A 17,477-nucleotide genomic window follows, 5' to 3' on the forward strand; every position below is an offset into this window, starting at 1 on the left:
TCCCATAAAATAGTATGAACCGTCCGTATTTATGAGCAGTGTAAATGGACTAGTTAGATGAGTTTGTTTTTTGAGAGATTCACCTCATCTATATCAGTGAAAAATGGGGCAATCCACTTCTATTGTCCCCCACTGTCATACTGCTGGAATATTGCCACAAGCCGCGGAAAACTGTACTTGCTTGCTTCATGATGTAAGAGTGGTTGATGATGTTACAAGAGCTGTTGATGAAACCCTTGTAAGGATCAGTTGATTAAAGTAAACTGAATCAGACTTTCCTGTGTGCAGAGGTATCGGTCTCGTAGTCGATCGCGAAGTGAGACGCCGCCACTGGAAGAGAGAAATGAATCGGCTAAAGCCCCTAAGTGAGGCAGAGAAGGAAGCAGAGAAACGGTGGGAGAAAGGTGACCGGCTGAATCAGTCTCGTCAAGGTCAGAGACAACAACAGCAGCAACAACAGCAAGAAAGGGGTCAGCCTACACCCAGTAACAGGTGAGTGCCATCAGTCACTGGACTGTATCAGTGGAATACAGCAAACATTTCAAAGCCCCTAGTCATTTCTGTTTTCCGTTCTGAATACAAACCTACAGATACACTTTTTATTTGGCTCCAGTGAAATGTTTTCCAACCTTTGCTACATAATCCATGTTTCTTAACAGTAAAATGAATAGTTGACCAGTCAACATTATCCATGTGAATCATTATCCACAATCAGCTACGTGATCTATGTCACACAACTGTAGAACTCTGAATGTTATGAGACAATGTGTGATGTTCCAGGGAACAGTCTGGTAAACCTGACAAGAAGAAGCACAAGAAGGAGAAAAAGTGAGATTCATTTAGATATGTGAAAAATGTATTTCATATAAACATCAGAAGATTTTTCTTATGTATGACAAAGTGGAAGTGTTTGTATCTTCAAATAGTTGTATTTACCATCTAAAACTGATATGATCAGCAACACCTGCTATATTGGGGAATGGTAATGTCTTATCCCTGCAACCTATGATCAACTTCTGTTAGAATTAGTAGTACGATTCCACTCAGCTCAGAGTCAATACAGCATGTATTTAATTACAAAGTGGTTATTTCCAGACACCACAAAAAGCATAAGAAACATGGGAAACACAAGAAGAAGAAAGATCGTGGGAAGTCTCCGGAAGCTTCCCCCGAGGTGGACTCTTCTGCTGAGAGTGAAGACGAGAGTGCAGCAGCCAGTTCAGACAGAGGACACAACGGCACTGAGAGGTCACGCCATCTGGAGGACAAGTCAGAGAGATCTGACAGAAAGCAGGTGACAGGACATGGAGATAGGTCAAGAGAACGAAGAGAGGAATTTGGGAGAGGAATGCAGGTTGGACAAAGGCAGATGGAAAGAAGAAATGAGTCAGTGGAGCGGAGAGATGAGAGAGTCACAAATAGACAGGCTGATAGACCTCCACCCAGAGACGATAGATTTCCAAAACATGGAAGCAGACAGAATGAAAGGGAGGAGCCAAATCGGCAGGTGAATGAACGACGTGCATTTGTAGAACGTGGTCGGCGTAGGGCAAGATCGTCTTCCAAGGATTCTGATGACAATGAAGGCAGCAGAGCAAGACATGCCAATCTCTCTGCTAGAGAGTCATCCCGGGGAACAAAGAGGCAGTACTAGCAGACGGTCGAGGAATGATTCCGGACGATCAGACACAAGAGATGCCCGAAAGAGAAGAGATCCCAGTAGTTCTGAAGAAAGACCTGGGCCACGGATAAGGCGGGAAAACAGTCGGCATAGTGCTCCGGACAGAAGAGGGCACAATACACAAACATCTCGTTCAAACCCAAATATGAGATCAAGAGACAATCAAGCCCATGCAAGAAGATCATCTTCCTCTGAGTCTGATGATGACAACAAAAGAAACGGAACACACAGGAAATCACCAGCTGACCAAGAGCGGACACGAAGACCATCAAAACGAGATAGGTCGTCCTCAGACTCTGACACAGAAAGATCACGAAAGGAGCGTCAAAGGAAAGCAGCTGAGTTGAGATCTCAACAGCAGAGCAGACGTTCATCAGACTCTTCTGACTCAGATTCTGACCGGCCACGCAGATCACGAGAAAGGTCGAGAGACCGCCGAAGGTCGAGTTCAACTGAAAGGAAAGCTCGAGAAAAGAGACAACAGGAGCTGAAACATTTTCACAGGTAAGTCTGATGTGGTCTAGCTGTATTTGACAATTTTGTTCAGGATGGTGGCTCGGTCGTCTAAGGTGCCACAGTACACTGTGAAGAGTTGCGTCCCTTGGGTATGCCAGAAACTATGAACACAGGTTCAGATCCCGGTTTGTGCTGTTATGCTTTTCGATTTGTCAGTATGTCATAAATATCTGAGACATGCATCACTACAACTTGCCTGCCATGTTTAGCTGACCTGTCGTGGATTCAGAGGAATTGTTTAAAGCAGTGTTACAAGCAAAGTCACTCACTCATTCTATGTCGTCATATTAGCGAATATTCTCAAGCACGACGTTAAATCCAATTTCACCTCACCTCACTCATTCTATGCCTGAAGGTGTAAACTTAATGTGTCATGCTCATATATTGTAACTGGCAATCAAGAAACCAAATGATTTGAAGAGATCAATGAAAATGGTTGCTTCCTTCTGAATGTATATTTCAGTGTGAAATTAGGGGTCCCAATCTAGTCAGTGTTAATGATTCTGATGTTAGACAGAGCCCAGTTGTCCACTTAGTGCTGGATGCTGAACAAGTAGATGGTTGGTTGGAGTGAAACCTATTTCACAGGACAGGTGGATATTTATGATAATCAAATTGAAAAGTCAACTTGAACTTGCCCTGGTTGTAGTAAATGTTTTGAGCTAAGATGTCCTCAGTCTGATGTCAAGTGATTAACACATGAAAATCTGTGCTTTATGTAGATCACAAGTTAAAAGTTCAGACAGATTAAAATCATGCATTTTAAAAAGTAGCCTGTGAACCTTTTAAGTTTTTTATCGCAAATATTTTGAAATTGGGAGGGTGACTATGTGTTGGGTGTGTGTCTCCAATTTTACTGAAGCTTAAAATGCAACAACTGTGGCTTGTTTGTCTATGCCTGTTATAGGCTTGACAGTGTCATGTCTGTGTCAATGTTGGTGGTTCTTCCCTCAGGTCTCTCCACCCGACGTCTGTCAGTCCTCCCCCCACACACTGGAAGCCTGGCCAGAAGTCACTCTTGCCGAAGGAGGCCAACACTGTTGTGGAAACAAGAAGGTGTGTGAGCTTCTGCTAGAAAGTGTACAGCTGGTGTTGACTGTGGTCTTGATCAATTGTATCGATGGCACAAATCTTGATTTACTGTTCTATTAATGTTTCCATGAAAACCAAATGTATTTTTCACGTTTTTTTAATGGATATTGTTTGCTGATGGTGGAGTTCTGACATGATCAGCATCCTGTGTGGCTTCTTGGTTTGACCTGTAGCGGTCATACAGTGTGAATTCCTTATGTGGTCGGACCGCCTCCATGGTGTAGTGGTTACATCATGGGCCCGGAGAAATGGGACCAACAAGTACCATATTTTAATATCTTTTAGTATGACGCGGCCGGGGATCGAACCCGCGACCGTCCCATACTAAAAGACGTTAAAATATGGTACTTGTTGGTCCCTGACTGGCGATCGGCATTGATGGGAACAACAAGGACTGGTCAGCTCGGAGTCAGTAAAACCCCATTTCACCTCACGTCCTTTTGTGGTCATACAGTGTGAATTCCTTTGTAGTCATTCAGTGGGGATTCCTATTGTGGTCATATACTGGGGCTTCCTATTGTGGTCATACACTGGGGATACCTGTTGTGGTCATACACTGGGGATTCCTGTTATGGTCATACACTGGGGATTCCTGTTGTGGTCATACACTGGGGATACCTGTTATGGTCATACACTGGGGATTCCTGTTGTGGTCATACACTGGGGATTCCTATTGTGGTCATATACTGGGGATTCCTATTGTGGTCATATACTGGGGATTCCTGTTGTGGTCATACACTGGGGATTCCTATTGTGGTCATACACTGGGGATTCCTGTTGTGGTCATACACTGGGGATTCCTATTGTGGTCATATACTTGGGCTTCCTATTGTGGTCATATACTGGGGATTCCTGTTGTGGTCCTACACTGGGGCTTCCTATTGTGGTCATATACTGGGGATTCCTATTGTGGTCATTCAGTTGGGGATTCCTGTTGTGGTCATATACTAGGGATTCCTGTTGTGGTCATACACTAGGGATTCCTATTGTGGTCATACACTGGGGATTCCTATTGTGGTCATACACTGGGGATTCCTGTTGTGGTCATACACTAGGGATTCCTGTTGTGGTCATACACTGGGGATTCCTATTGTGATCATACTCTGGGGATTCCCAGTTAAAGTTGGTCCTGAGCACCTACTGGTATACAGATGTTCTGACTTGGCAAATTTGATAAGGCTATGATTCAACTACAGCTTGAGGTGTATCAACAACTAGATTGTCTGATCCAGAGTCAGTTATGTACGGACCATCATCCTAAAGCGACAATATTGCTGAATACATCTGTAAGCTACAAAACAAACAAAACACATGATCAGACTGATCTATGAACTTCATTCCATGTTTCCGTATCAGTCTCCATGTGTTGACCACTAGGGGTGATAGGGTATATTGTGGTATTAGTAGAACCAAGTTATTTTGCCTTCGGTTCGGTATGCCGTAATGCAATCCATAAATTCGGTATTTTCAATTTTCGTACCATCATTTTATTAACCTTTAAAAACTTTTTTTTAAGTGTCTTAAAATCGAATCATTTTGACAAAATCTATTTTCCCAGATGTAAGTTCTCATATACGGAACCAAAATTGCTGAACCAAAGGCCTTGTACCCCAATACGTACCGTACCTCGTGGTAAGAGCATACTGTTTCACCCCTATTGACCACGACTTAGTCAAGAGATATAGATCATTATGTGTTTGTTTTGTTCAGCTGTGTCACGAGTGAATCAATCTACAGGACCAGATTGAAATGTAAGATGAGTATTGGGATGTGATATCCTTAACTACAGGTCATAAGTTGTCACTCTTAAACAAAACTTGAGTGGAGGGTCGTATGGAAAGAAAACCAATAAGATAGTTATGTGCAGATTGTGTTGTGATTTATTTCTTAGACCGGAACCAACCTCACTGTATCCTGAAATTCCTCTGCCTGGAGAACCACATCCACCAGCTGATATCCCAGTCAGCATGCCCCACAATGCACCAGACCGGCGACTGGTTAGCAGAATCCAGTACGACCTTGAGGGAGGGTCAGAGCACCCAGTGGCAGCTAATCCTGTCAAACCTCCTGAAACACAACCACAAAGAAAAAGGTCAAGGTCATCTAGTTCTTCATCCAGCAAGTCCTCCTCCAGATCAGCAAGTAACTCAGATTCTGAGGCTGATTCACAATCAGACGAAGCCCAAAAGAAAGAGAAAAAGAAGGCAGAGGTATGGCTTCAAACTTTCACATGTGACTTCTGGTGAGATCCACTGGGGATTACTCAGTGACATTGATGCAGCATATTGTAAAGTCACAAAACTTGCACACGGTGACACCTGTGTTGTATTCTATCACCAAATGGAATGATTACACTAGTAAGTTCTTATACAATCTGTTAGAAAGAATTACTTTATTATTTATAAACAAGTTATATCCTTTTTGACATGTCCCTTTATGCATGTAGTTTAGTGTGAATACATGTGTGCACCCTGCTTCCCTTTCTTCTGGGGAGTGGTTGAATCCTTAATTCTATCATATCTGCTGTGTAGGAACGGATCACCTGGCAGCCCCCACCTGATCCAGACGATGGAGAGAGAGAGGAAGAGTTCCGATCAGCGCGTATGGTGAGTGTGTAAGAGTGGATGTTCATCTCACTTCATCTATTTGGAGATCTGGGATGGGTTCAGAAAGGAGGTCTGCAGGTGTGAATGTGTGTCCTGATTGGTGATGTGAATGTGTCTCCTGATTGCAGGTGTGAAATTATCTCCTGATTGGAGGTGTGAAATTATTTCCTGATTGGAGGTGTGAATTATCTCCTGATTGGTGATGTGAATGTGTCTCCTGATTGGAGGTGTGAAATTATCTCCTGATTGGAGGTGTGAATTATCTCCTGATTGGTGATGTGTGTCTCCTGATGTGTGAAGAGTGGATGTGAATGTGTCATCTCCCTGATTGGAGGTGTGAAATTATCTCCCTGATTGATGGAATGTGTCTCTGATTGGAGGTGTGAAATTATCTCCTGATTGGAGGTGTGAAATTATCTCCTGATTGGTGATGTGAATGTGTCTCCTGATTGGTGATGTGAAAGTGTCTCCTGATTGGAGGTGTGAAATTATCTCCTGATTGGAGGTGTGAATTATCTCCTGATTGGAGGTGTGAAATTATCTCCTGATTGGTGATGATTGGAGGTGTGAAATTATCTCCTGATTGGAGGTGTGAATGTGCCTCTCCTGATTGGAGGTGTGAAATTATCTCCTCCTGATTGGAGGTGTGAAATTATCTCCTGTGATTGCAGATCCTGATTGTGAATGTGCCTCTTGATTGGAGGTGTGAAATTATGTGGTGATGTGAATGTGTCTCCTGATTGGAGGTGTGAAATTGGATGTGAAATTATCTCCAGATTGGAGGTGTTGAAATTTGATTGAAGATGTGAATGTGTCTCTTGATTGCAGATGTGAATATGCCTCTTGATTGGAGATGTGAAATTATGGATTGGATGTGATCTCCTTTATTGGAGGACTGAAATATGCCTCTTGATTGCAGGTGAGAATGTGTGTCTCAGATTGGAGTGTGAATGCCTCCATTGAATGGTGTGAATGTGAATATGCCTCTTGATTGGAGATATGAAGATGTGTGTCCTGATTGGATGTGCCATGTGGAGGAATTTGTCTCATGTTACAGGTGTTCAGAGCAAACAGTGGCCCAGAATCTGGGGGAACAGGGCCACGGGCACGCATCCGTACCCCACCGCTGCCACCTATAGGACAAGTTGCTGTGGCAACATCGGAGCTAGCCAGGTATGTATCACTTAGATGTTAACTTCAACTCATCTCACTGGCGGTGGATGGAAAGTTGCCAGAATGTATGTTTGCATTCTCACCATATTTCAACTCCACTGGATTGATGGGTACATCTGGAGCCATTACCTGCAGTGATACTCACCATATTTCATCTCCACTGGGGGGCGGTTACCTGCAGGTAGTCTAGTGGTTCAAAGCATTGGCTGGATCGTGAGCCGAAGACCCGGTTCGAATCCCTCACATGGGTACAATGAGTGAAGCTCCATATCTGGTGTCCCCTGGATTGATATTGCTGGAATATTGCTGCAACTCACCATATTTCATCTCCACTGGAAAACTAAACTCAGTCAGTCAGTCATCTCCACTGGATTGATGGGTACGTCTGGAGCCATTACCTGCAGTGATACTCACCATATTTCATCTCCACTGGATTGATGGGTACATCTGGAGCCATTACCTGCAGTGATACAGAACTGAAGTACTTTCCATGACCGGCACTTATGTCTTATGGAATTTTTTGGATGTTATAATAGATGAATGTCATTTGCATATTCCTTGTAGGAATCTGATTTCAGCAATTTGATGAAAAATTATATCATTGATGAAAGCAAGTTTTTACTGATGTGAGGTAAACTTGTGCACAAAGGAAAGGGGGCATAACTTTGCTATGTTTGACATTGCGGCATTTTAACTCCACTATCTCAATGATATTTTGCCTCAGAGTATTGTAAGACTTCGACATAAGATAAAATGAAGTTTTCTCATGTATTCATTACTCTGTATGCTGTAAATGACAATGATGAGTTTTACACTTCACAGGAAATATCTACATTTTGCAGTTAAATTCTCCTTTCTTAATGTAAAAATGATAACAATATATTTCAAGCATTTATGACAAGAATTGGAGAAAAATTAATGTATGTGATAATTGGTAGGGTCTGGATTGTATCAAATTTTGTATTACATTTGTGCAATGTCAAGGTCACTAGTGGTGACATAAACACTTTGAAAATTTAGTTTATTTGGGGAAATCAAATCATTTTCAATCAGATAAAAAACACAAAAATAATGAAATCAGTGTATTTCATACATCGTGGTCATTTCAAATACAAAGGCACCTTTTGCCATGTCTGTCATAGAAAATATATATATATATATATATTCAGTTTGGTGATTTTCTATGACAGACATGGCAAAATGTGATTTTGTATATATATATATATATATATATATATATATTATTTAGTTTTGTTAGCTTTTTATTCTTATGGGCACTTTTTTATGTTGAAGGTGTCAAATTCAGAAGAAAATAAGATGTTCAAATCAGTAATTCTACCTTTGACGCCCACACTCTAACTGAATCTTCTTTTTGCAGACAAGAAGGACGGCAAGTCACAGGTGATGACAGAATGGTTCTTCGAGGGATGGAGAGAGAAGTTGAGAGGGGAAAAAATGTCAGTGTTCGAGGCAGAGAGAGGTCAAGTCCCCAAGATAGCGACCAGGAAAAGAAAAGACGGAAGACAAGGTCATCCAATAGCAGCTCAAGGTCACGCAGTCCACAAAAACAACCATCTGATGAAGGTCAAAAAAGGTCTTCCTTAGACCAAAGAATAGTGAAACTTGCTCCCAAAATTCTGGAAAGGAGCTCTTCACAAGCAGAAAAAGGTCGGAGGAGTTCAAGTTCTTCCACTTCTCCTCCTAGGCGACATAGATCATCTTCTTCCAGTTCTAGAAAGTCAACTCCTCCGCGAAAGAGGTCAGCTGGTCGGTCTCTTAGCCAGAATGGAGACAAACCTGCTCGACCAGTTAGAAGAGATTTATCCCCTCGGAGAAGATCACCATCTCGCACATCACCAAGACGTCAGTCTCCTCCTAGACAACGCAGATCTCCACGAAGATCTCCCCGCAGATCTCCACGAAGATCACCACGCAGGTCACCACGTAGATCTCCACGTAGATCTCCTCGTAGATCTCGTTCTAGATCTAGATCAAAATCAACACAACGGAGAAAGTCACGATCCCCTAGGAGGAGGTCAAGATCACCTAGGAGATGGTCGCCCCCAAGAAGATCCCGCTCACCAAGAATAAGAAGGTCAAGGTCACAAAGACGATCTAGATCTCCAAGGAGACGATCACCTCGTAGATCAAGGTCAAGATCACCTAGGTGGTCATCAAGAAGATCGCGATCACCAAGACGGAGAAGAACACCTCCAAGAAGATCAAGATCACCTAGAAGGTCAAGGTCACCAAGGCCCATCAGAAGATCAAGATCACCAAGGCCTCTCAGACGGTCACGTTCACCTCAAAGACGTTCAAGGTCAAAGTCAAGGTACTCTCATTTCATGCCTTATTTCAATGTTTTCTGTTTGGGACCAAATAATGCATATTTATGTACGAGATCTTTGTTAGACGGTATGTTTACATTGTAAGTTTGTAATCAAAGATCATCATTGGTATATATTTAATTAGATCTTTCATTTCTGAGGGAAACAAACATTCTGTAGTCATGGTTCATTCATAGACTTATTTTTACTCGCTTGTTATAACTCGGCTATTCCGACCATAACACCCTCAATTTAGTTTAATGCAGTCAGTTTGGTTCATATTTTATTGGTTTTAATCCTCAGAAGTCGTTCATCAGATGGCTACAGACGACGAACCAGCCCAGCAAGACGTAGAAGGTCAGTGCCACATTATACTGATCATCCTCTTGCTTTTGATCTGTGGCTTCTAATTGTCATTTGGCCACTTGGTTTTGATGAATCAGTTTGCAAGAAGAAGTTTATAGCAGAATATATGTAGCTGTTGGGAAACAACTGAAAAACAACTATTATTTAATAATCAATATCCCATATCCAAAACAGTCATAGATATATCCTTCAGTTGGTCACACTGTCAGCAGTCAGTGGAAGATCAGAGGCCTTATGATGCACCATACTTTAAGGTTTTGCTTGAATCTGGCGTTGAAACCACAAGACGTGAAATACATCACCTGTATCACAAACATATCACCTGGGTCTTTTTGCCAAGACATTCATCATTTGTATGGGCCAAAGTCATATAGCCTATAGAATACCAGTGGTTAGTGTAGAGATGACGAGATGCAATTTCTAGATGTCACCATCTCATGATGGAGGCGATTGTGGTGTAATGCTATTTTTAGCAGGTAGTTTTCATTCGCTACTCCCAGTGAGTAGCCATTGACTTTTGTTATGTCAGGATTCCATCTGTTACAACAGATTCCTCCCACAGATGGGTTATGTGGTTGACGTGATTGTTGCTTGGGAACTGCACATAATATATCAAGGGCATTCATAAGAGTTTTACTTTAGGAAGACGAAAACTGATTGTGTGACTTTCATTGGATTTCCAGGCTTTTGTCACAGCCGTTTTAAGTGTTGGTTGGTATTCGCTGATTGTATGATGTTACCAGCACATGCTTGCACCTTCAAATGTTCTGGAATGTAATTAGAGATAAAGTTGACACTTCATCTGTCTGTCCATCTCTAAAGTGTAATCATTTCTAGGGCATAAAGCAAAAACAATTCCAAAATATTTTTCAAACAGATCCTGAAGTGGTGCTTGTGCTGTTGATGGATATTTTCTTTGTCTTATGTACTTAGACTCATAAGGGGTAGGATTTGCACAACTCAAAAAATTTCAATTCTTTAATAAAACCTTGTCAAATGTATCCAACAGATCCTGCGCCATTTGCTGGTTATGTGTTTTTTCGCATTTTTATTTTTACCTGTTCCAAGACAACAATTCAGACTGCTGAAACGGTGGTAGTTAAAAAAAGCGACGTTAAACCATCTCACACACTTTCGTTAGGTCACTGAAGGCTGGGGGCTTTCTGTCAAAATGTTGTACTGCATTGAGCACGTTTTCATAATCCAGTTTGTGATGTCACTGTTTCTAAAACAGCAGTAGGCTGGGGATTGCCGTGTTTAGGATCATGTGTTGTCTTAGATAGCAAGTAATTTCATCAGACCATTTAGTTTCTAATTTGGCTAAATACAGGGGTGATACTTTATGTGGAAGACGTTGTGTTGAAGCTGTTTGTATTTGGTGTGGCCATGAGGAAATAGTGCTGAAGGAACTGCTTCTGTTTTCCAAAAAGAACATTCCCTACTATGAAAGTGTTTTTATCACAATATGTTTTCTCTGTCCTTTCAGACGTAGTGATAGTCGAGGTCGGTCTCGAAGTAGGTCAAGGTCACGTCGACGAAGAAGCAGCAGTAGTAGGAGCAGCAGTGGTAGTTCACGTCGACGCAGCCGAAGACGCTCGCGAAGTTCATCCTCAAGCGATTAGACACCATTTGCTAATGAAATAGGATTGATGTTAAGATAATAAAGATGTTTTATGCCAAGTGACTTTTCACTTAGACCCAAAAAAGGCAGTTGAAGCACTCCATATTTTACTGGTGGATATTTTGGAAGATATCATACACATTGTGTGCATTTTGGATACCACACAAAAGAAGTTTAGGACCATTTGATTATTTAAGTTTTTTTGGTTAAATAGTGTGTATCACAAATGGAGCCCAAACCGAAACAGTGACAAGGTGACACCAGTATTGAATGAAAGTGGGTGGTACCATGTCACAGAGCAGTACAGAATGTGGTTGATGTCACGTCAAGTCACATCCCAATGTTGTGACTGTCTAACATACAGGCTGGTAGATGCAAGGTGTGGCAGCACACATTGATTCTTTGTCAATACTCAGTGTGTTGAAGAGTGTTGTACATAGTACGTACAGTCAACTGAGAAAACAGCGAAACCAAAGTACACATGCTCAAACCAAAGCACTTTCGGTATGCTGTTACTGCACAGGCAGCTGGATCATCTATAGGCAAATATCTACCAGCAGTGTTTGTCCCTTCAGTAGGCAAACACATGACCTCAGGTATTGTCTCTTCAGTAGGCACACACATGACCTCAGTTATTGTCCCTTCAGTAGGCACATGTATAACTTCAGTTATTGTCCCTTCAGTAGGCACTCACATGACCTCAGTTATTGTACCTTCAGTAGGCACATGTATAACTTCAGTTATTGTCCCTTCAGTAGGCACACACATGACCTCAGTTATTGTCCCTTCGGTAGGCACATGTATAACTTCAGTTATTGTCCCTTCAGTAGGCACACACATGACCTCAGTTATTGTCCCTTCAGTAGGCACACACATGACCTCAGTTATTGTCCCTTCAGTAGGCACACACATGACCTCAGTTATTGTCTCTTCAGTAGGCACACACATGACCTCAGTTATTGTCCCTTCGGTAGGCACATGTATAACTTCAGTTATTGTCCCTTCAGTAGGCACACACATGACCTCAGTTATTGTCCCTTCAGTAGGCAAACACATGACCTCAGTTATTGTCCCTTCAGTAGGCACACACATGACCTCAGTTATTGTCCCTTCAGTAGGCACACGTATGACCAGTTATTGTCCCTTCAGTAGGCACATATATAACTTCAGTTTTTGTCCTTCAGTAGGCACACCCATGACCTCAGTTATTGTCGCTTCAGTAGGCACACACACGACCGCAGTTATTGTCCCTTCAGTATGCATATTCTGCTATTGTCTCTATACTAGGCAAATACATTAGCTCAGTTATTGTTTCTACAGTAGGCACACATGTTCTCAATGATTGTCTTTTGAGTAGGCACATACAAAGCCTCCTTTAGCATTTGTAGCCATCTACGTACACCCAATGATCAACTGCATTGGTGTCAACTGTAGGCACATCAACTGTTGGTACTTCAACTTTTGGTAGTTCAACTGTAGAGACTGTCAACTAAGGGTATGTCTACTGAAGGTATTTATGAGGCTAACATGCAACCGGTGGACATGTCAACTGTTGGTATGCTAACTGTAAAAGTCATAATTGTATGCCACCCACAGACACATCAACTGTATGTACTTCAACTGTATGTACATCAACTGTATGTACATCAACTGTGCGTCAATGCCAGGTTCACCAACAGCAGACACACTCTAGTGTTCTGATTATTTCTTGTAAGTATGATGCACCTGATTCAGTATTGGTTTCCCTGTCTCATCTGTTGACAGTCTAGCCCATATTGCCTCAACAATCAGTTAACCTTCACCCTTCCCATATTTGACAGATTTATTCAAACACACGGGATGTAGTTCACACAGAATGTAGTTCACACAGAATGTACTTCATATTGTCTGTGAATCATGTATTTATACAATGAACACAAGCTGTTTCACATATTTCCCGACAGACATCCTGGTGTAAGCGACCATCATGGGTATGTCGGGTATCACAGATTGTATGTTTGTTAACCAGCTCATTAAAAGTTATTGCTTATATTTCGCCCCCTTTGTTTTAGCTTTTTGGGAAGGTTTTGTTCAGTTGTGTGGTCTTTACTTCGCTTTGAAACCTGTTTTGAGGAAGCAATTTTTCTTAGCATCTTGTCAGTCTCTCACCAAGGCATATGTGGTTGTTGTGCAACCTGAAAACTTATAGAAAAACCTGGTTGTTGTACAACTATAGTATCACGGTTTTGTTGAACAACACAGCCTGTGTGTGGTTGTTTACCTGTGACTGGAAGTAAGCCAGTCCTTTAAGTCTTTCTAGTGCACAACAGGGAGGTTTAGTGGTCATGTTCAGTGGTCATGTTTTCTGTGCAAAATGTGTTTGTGTGTATCTTGATTGTAATAACCATTCCTCACCTGTCTGAAAATACACATTTTCATGTTCACCTTGGTGTACAATTCCTCAGTGTTTGAAGGGGTGTTGTACACCATTTCACACCATGCCATGTCTTTGCTATAAATAGTTTTATCAGAATATATGAATACAATGAAGTATTGATTCCGTATTGGTTCTTGCAAATGGTGTTTGTATCATACAGCTTGACCTTCAGGTGTTATGTTCCACATTCATGCTGTATATCAACTGTTATGTATCACATGCAGGTTGATCATCAGCTGTAATGTTCCACATTTTGTTTGTATATCAACTGTTATGTTCCACAAGTGTATTGTATAGCAGCTGTTATGTCCGACATTTTGGTTGTATAGCAGCTGCTATGTCCCATATGTAGGTTGTATAGCAGCTGTTATGTCCCACATGTAGGTTGTATAGCAGCTGTTATGTCACACATGTAGGTTGATCATGAGCTACAATGTTCCACATTTTGTTATACAATGTATTTAACATGCATGTTGTGCAGCAGAACCAGGTGCCAGACAGGTTGTATGTTTGCCTGTATCTTTTTTGGGTTGTATCTTTCTGAAGACATGTTTTTAACACATAACCATGGGAACAACAACCAAATTGATTACAGTCCTAGGGTTGGATACAGCCATGTTGTGGCAACAATGAGTGCCAGTCTGTACTTGTTCACTCATAACTCTCTCGAGTGTATCTGCTGTGACATTGTGTTGTTGTTGATAAACTTTGACTGTGAACAAAGTAATGATGGCTTCCCTTCCCTTTTACCCATTAACAAGATATCATTTGTAAGTAACCACTCCTCATAAGATTATAATAGTTTTATCCTTTGCTTGTGTCCTGTTGTTCATTGGCAGAAATACCTGAAGTAGCTGAACTTAGCATAATAACACTGTTCATGGCCCAGTAGTATAGCATTCTGCAAATTGAGACCACTAACAGTGGTAATCAGGCAGACCAACTGTTCAGTCCATCAACACAGCATTCAGTCAAGCACAGTGAGTAACCTGTCAACTCAGTTACTTGATGTAAGTTGCAATTCTTACATTGCACTTACACAGCAACAACTTTTAGCCCAGTTAAACAACAATCAGTGCAGTAAGACGACCTCCATCACAGCCACACTGCATTTTGCACAGAAGCATGGCCTTCAGCTAGACAAGACGCCATCCTGCACAGGAACATGGCCTTCAGCTAGACAAGACACCATCCTGCACAGGAACATGACCTTCAGCTAGACAAGACACCATCCTGCACAGGAACATGGCCTTCAGCTAGACAAGACACCATCCTGCACAGGAACATGGCCTTCAGCCAGACAACACACCATCCTGCACAGGAACATGGTCCTTCAGCCAGACAAGACACCATCCTGCACAGGAACATGGCCTTCAGCTGGACAACACACCATCCTGCACAGGAACATGGCCTTCAGCTAGACAAGACACTATCCTGCAAGGAACATGGCCTTCAGCTAGACAAGACACCATCCTGCACAGGAACATGGCCTTCAGCTAGACAACACACCATCCTGCACAAGAACATGGTCTTCAGCTAGACAACACCCCATCCTGCACAGGAACATGGTCTTCAGCTAGACAACACACCATCCTGCACAGGAACATGGCCTTCAGCCAGACAAGACACCATCCTGCACAGGAACATGGCCTTCAGCTAGACAAGAGACCATCCTGCACAAGAACATGGCCTTCAGCTAGACAACACCCCATCCTGCACAGGAACATGGTCCTCAGCTAGACAACATACCATCCTGCACAGGAACATGGCCATCAGCCAGACAACACGCCATCCTGCACAGGAACATGGCCTTCAGCTAGACAACACCCCATCCTGCACAGGAACATGCTCCTCAGCTAGACAACACACCATCCTGCACAGGAACATGCTCCTCAGCTAGACAACACCCCATCCTGCACAGGAGCATGGCCTTCAGCTAGACAAGACACCATCCTGCACAGGAACATGGCCTTCAGCTAGACAACACCCCATCCTGCACAGGAACATGGCCTTCAGCTAGACAACACACCATTCTGCACAGGAACATGGCCTTCAGCTAGACAACACCCCATCCTGCACAAGAACATGGCCTTCAGCTAGACAACACACCATCCTGCACAGGAACATGGCCTTCAGCTAGACAACACGCCATCCTGCACAGGAACACGGCCTTCAGCCAGACAACACGCCATCCTGCACAGGAACATGGCCTTCAGCTAGACAACACGCCATCTAGTAATGGAACATGGCCTTCAGTTAGACAACACACCATCCTGCACAAGAACATGGCCTTCAGCCAGACAACACATCATCCTGCACAGGAACATGGCCTTCAGCTAGACAAAACGCCATCTAGTAATGGAACATGGCCTTCAGCTAGACAACACACCATCTTGCACAGGAACATGGCCTTCAGCCAGACAATACATCTTGCACTGGAACATGGCATTTTACCAGACAATACATCTTGCACAGGAGCATGTCATTCAACCAGACAATACATCTTGCACAGGAACATGGCATTCAACCAGACAACACACCGTCTTGCATAGGAACATGGCATTCCACCAGACAATACATCTTGCACAGGAACATGGCATTCAACCAAACAACACGCCGTGTTGCACAGGAACATGGCCTTCAGCCAGACAATACATCTTGCACTGGAACATGGCATTTTACCAGACTATACATCTTGCACAGGAGCATGTCATTCAACCAGACAATACATCTTGCACAGGAGCATGTCATTCAACCAGACAATACATCTTGCACAGGAGCATGTCATTCAACCAGACAATACACCGTCTTGCAGAGGAACATGGCATTCAACCAGACAACACACCGTCTTGCATAGGAACATGGCATTCAACCAGACAACCCACCGTCTTGCACAGGAACATGGCATTCAACCAGACAACACACCGTCTTGCATAGGAACATGTCATTCAACCAGACAACACACCGTCTTGCACAGGAACATGGCATTCTACCAGACAACACACCGTCTTGCACAGGAACATGTCATTCAACCAGACAACACACCGTCTTGCACAGGAACATGGCATTCTACCAGACAACACACCGTCTTGCACAGGAACATGGCATTCAACCAGACAACACACCGTCTTGCACAGGAACATGGCATTCAACCAGACAACACACCGTCTTGCACAGGAACATGGCATTCAGTCAGGTAACTATCGACACAGACGTCTGGTCCCACCTTTACATTTAGTTTGTTCTTGTCCTCGCCTAGCTGGGGCCTGGTGGCTACACGTGGGTTCGAATCCCAGATTCGCATTAATCATGACCCTCTAGACATAACGTGAAGACAAATGTCTGAAAACAGAGACCAACTCTCCAGTGCCATAGACTTGTCGGATAGCACTGAGATCCGTCTATCTCTGAACGTGTTCTCATGACAAATAGAAAATCTCGCCCTTCTGTCACCTGATATCAAATACATCAACACGAGTCGATGGAAGTGTCGACCAGCGTTGATATGTGCGCTTACAAGTTTCAGTGCATCACTGATTCTCCTTCGGCATCAGGTCACGTGAGTCCCCGTGAGATAGCGCGTGAGGAATTGGCTCAGTGCGCTTGTGGCTTAGTCAGTTAACATTTACAGCTACCGTCAATTTCTATCGTTTCTCGGATTTACCGTGTTTTGTGGTAC

At 42.8% G+C, this 17,477-nt stretch overlaps 1 protein-coding gene across 1 annotated transcript in view; it reads left to right on the forward strand.

The window, feature by feature from the left end:
• Positions 1 to 14,610, forward strand: part of LOC124278619 (peptidyl-prolyl cis-trans isomerase G-like) — a 40,595-nt gene extending 25,985 nt beyond the window's left edge. The window contains 13 exon segments of the mRNA XM_046714380.1: positions 289 to 326; positions 328 to 492; positions 781 to 828; positions 1,096 to 1,643; positions 1,645 to 2,185; positions 3,152 to 3,253; positions 5,181 to 5,499; positions 5,821 to 5,895; positions 6,953 to 7,068; positions 8,447 to 9,400; positions 9,699 to 9,752; positions 11,248 to 11,978; positions 12,123 to 14,610. Coding sequence (XP_046570336.1) covers positions 289 to 326; positions 328 to 492; positions 781 to 828; positions 1,096 to 1,643; positions 1,645 to 2,185; positions 3,152 to 3,253; positions 5,181 to 5,499; positions 5,821 to 5,895; positions 6,953 to 7,068; positions 8,447 to 9,400; positions 9,699 to 9,752; positions 11,248 to 11,383 — 3,096 coding nt within the window. The 3' untranslated portion in view covers positions 11,384 to 11,978; positions 12,123 to 14,610.
• Positions 14,611 to 17,477: the final 2,867 nt, after the last annotated feature.

This window comes from Haliotis rubra, unplaced genomic scaffold, assembly GCF_003918875.1.
Source record: "Haliotis rubra isolate DU_JTF1 unplaced genomic scaffold, ASM391887v1 Scf24, whole genome shotgun sequence".
NCBI lineage: Eukaryota > Metazoa > Mollusca > Gastropoda > Lepetellida > Haliotidae > Haliotis > Haliotis rubra.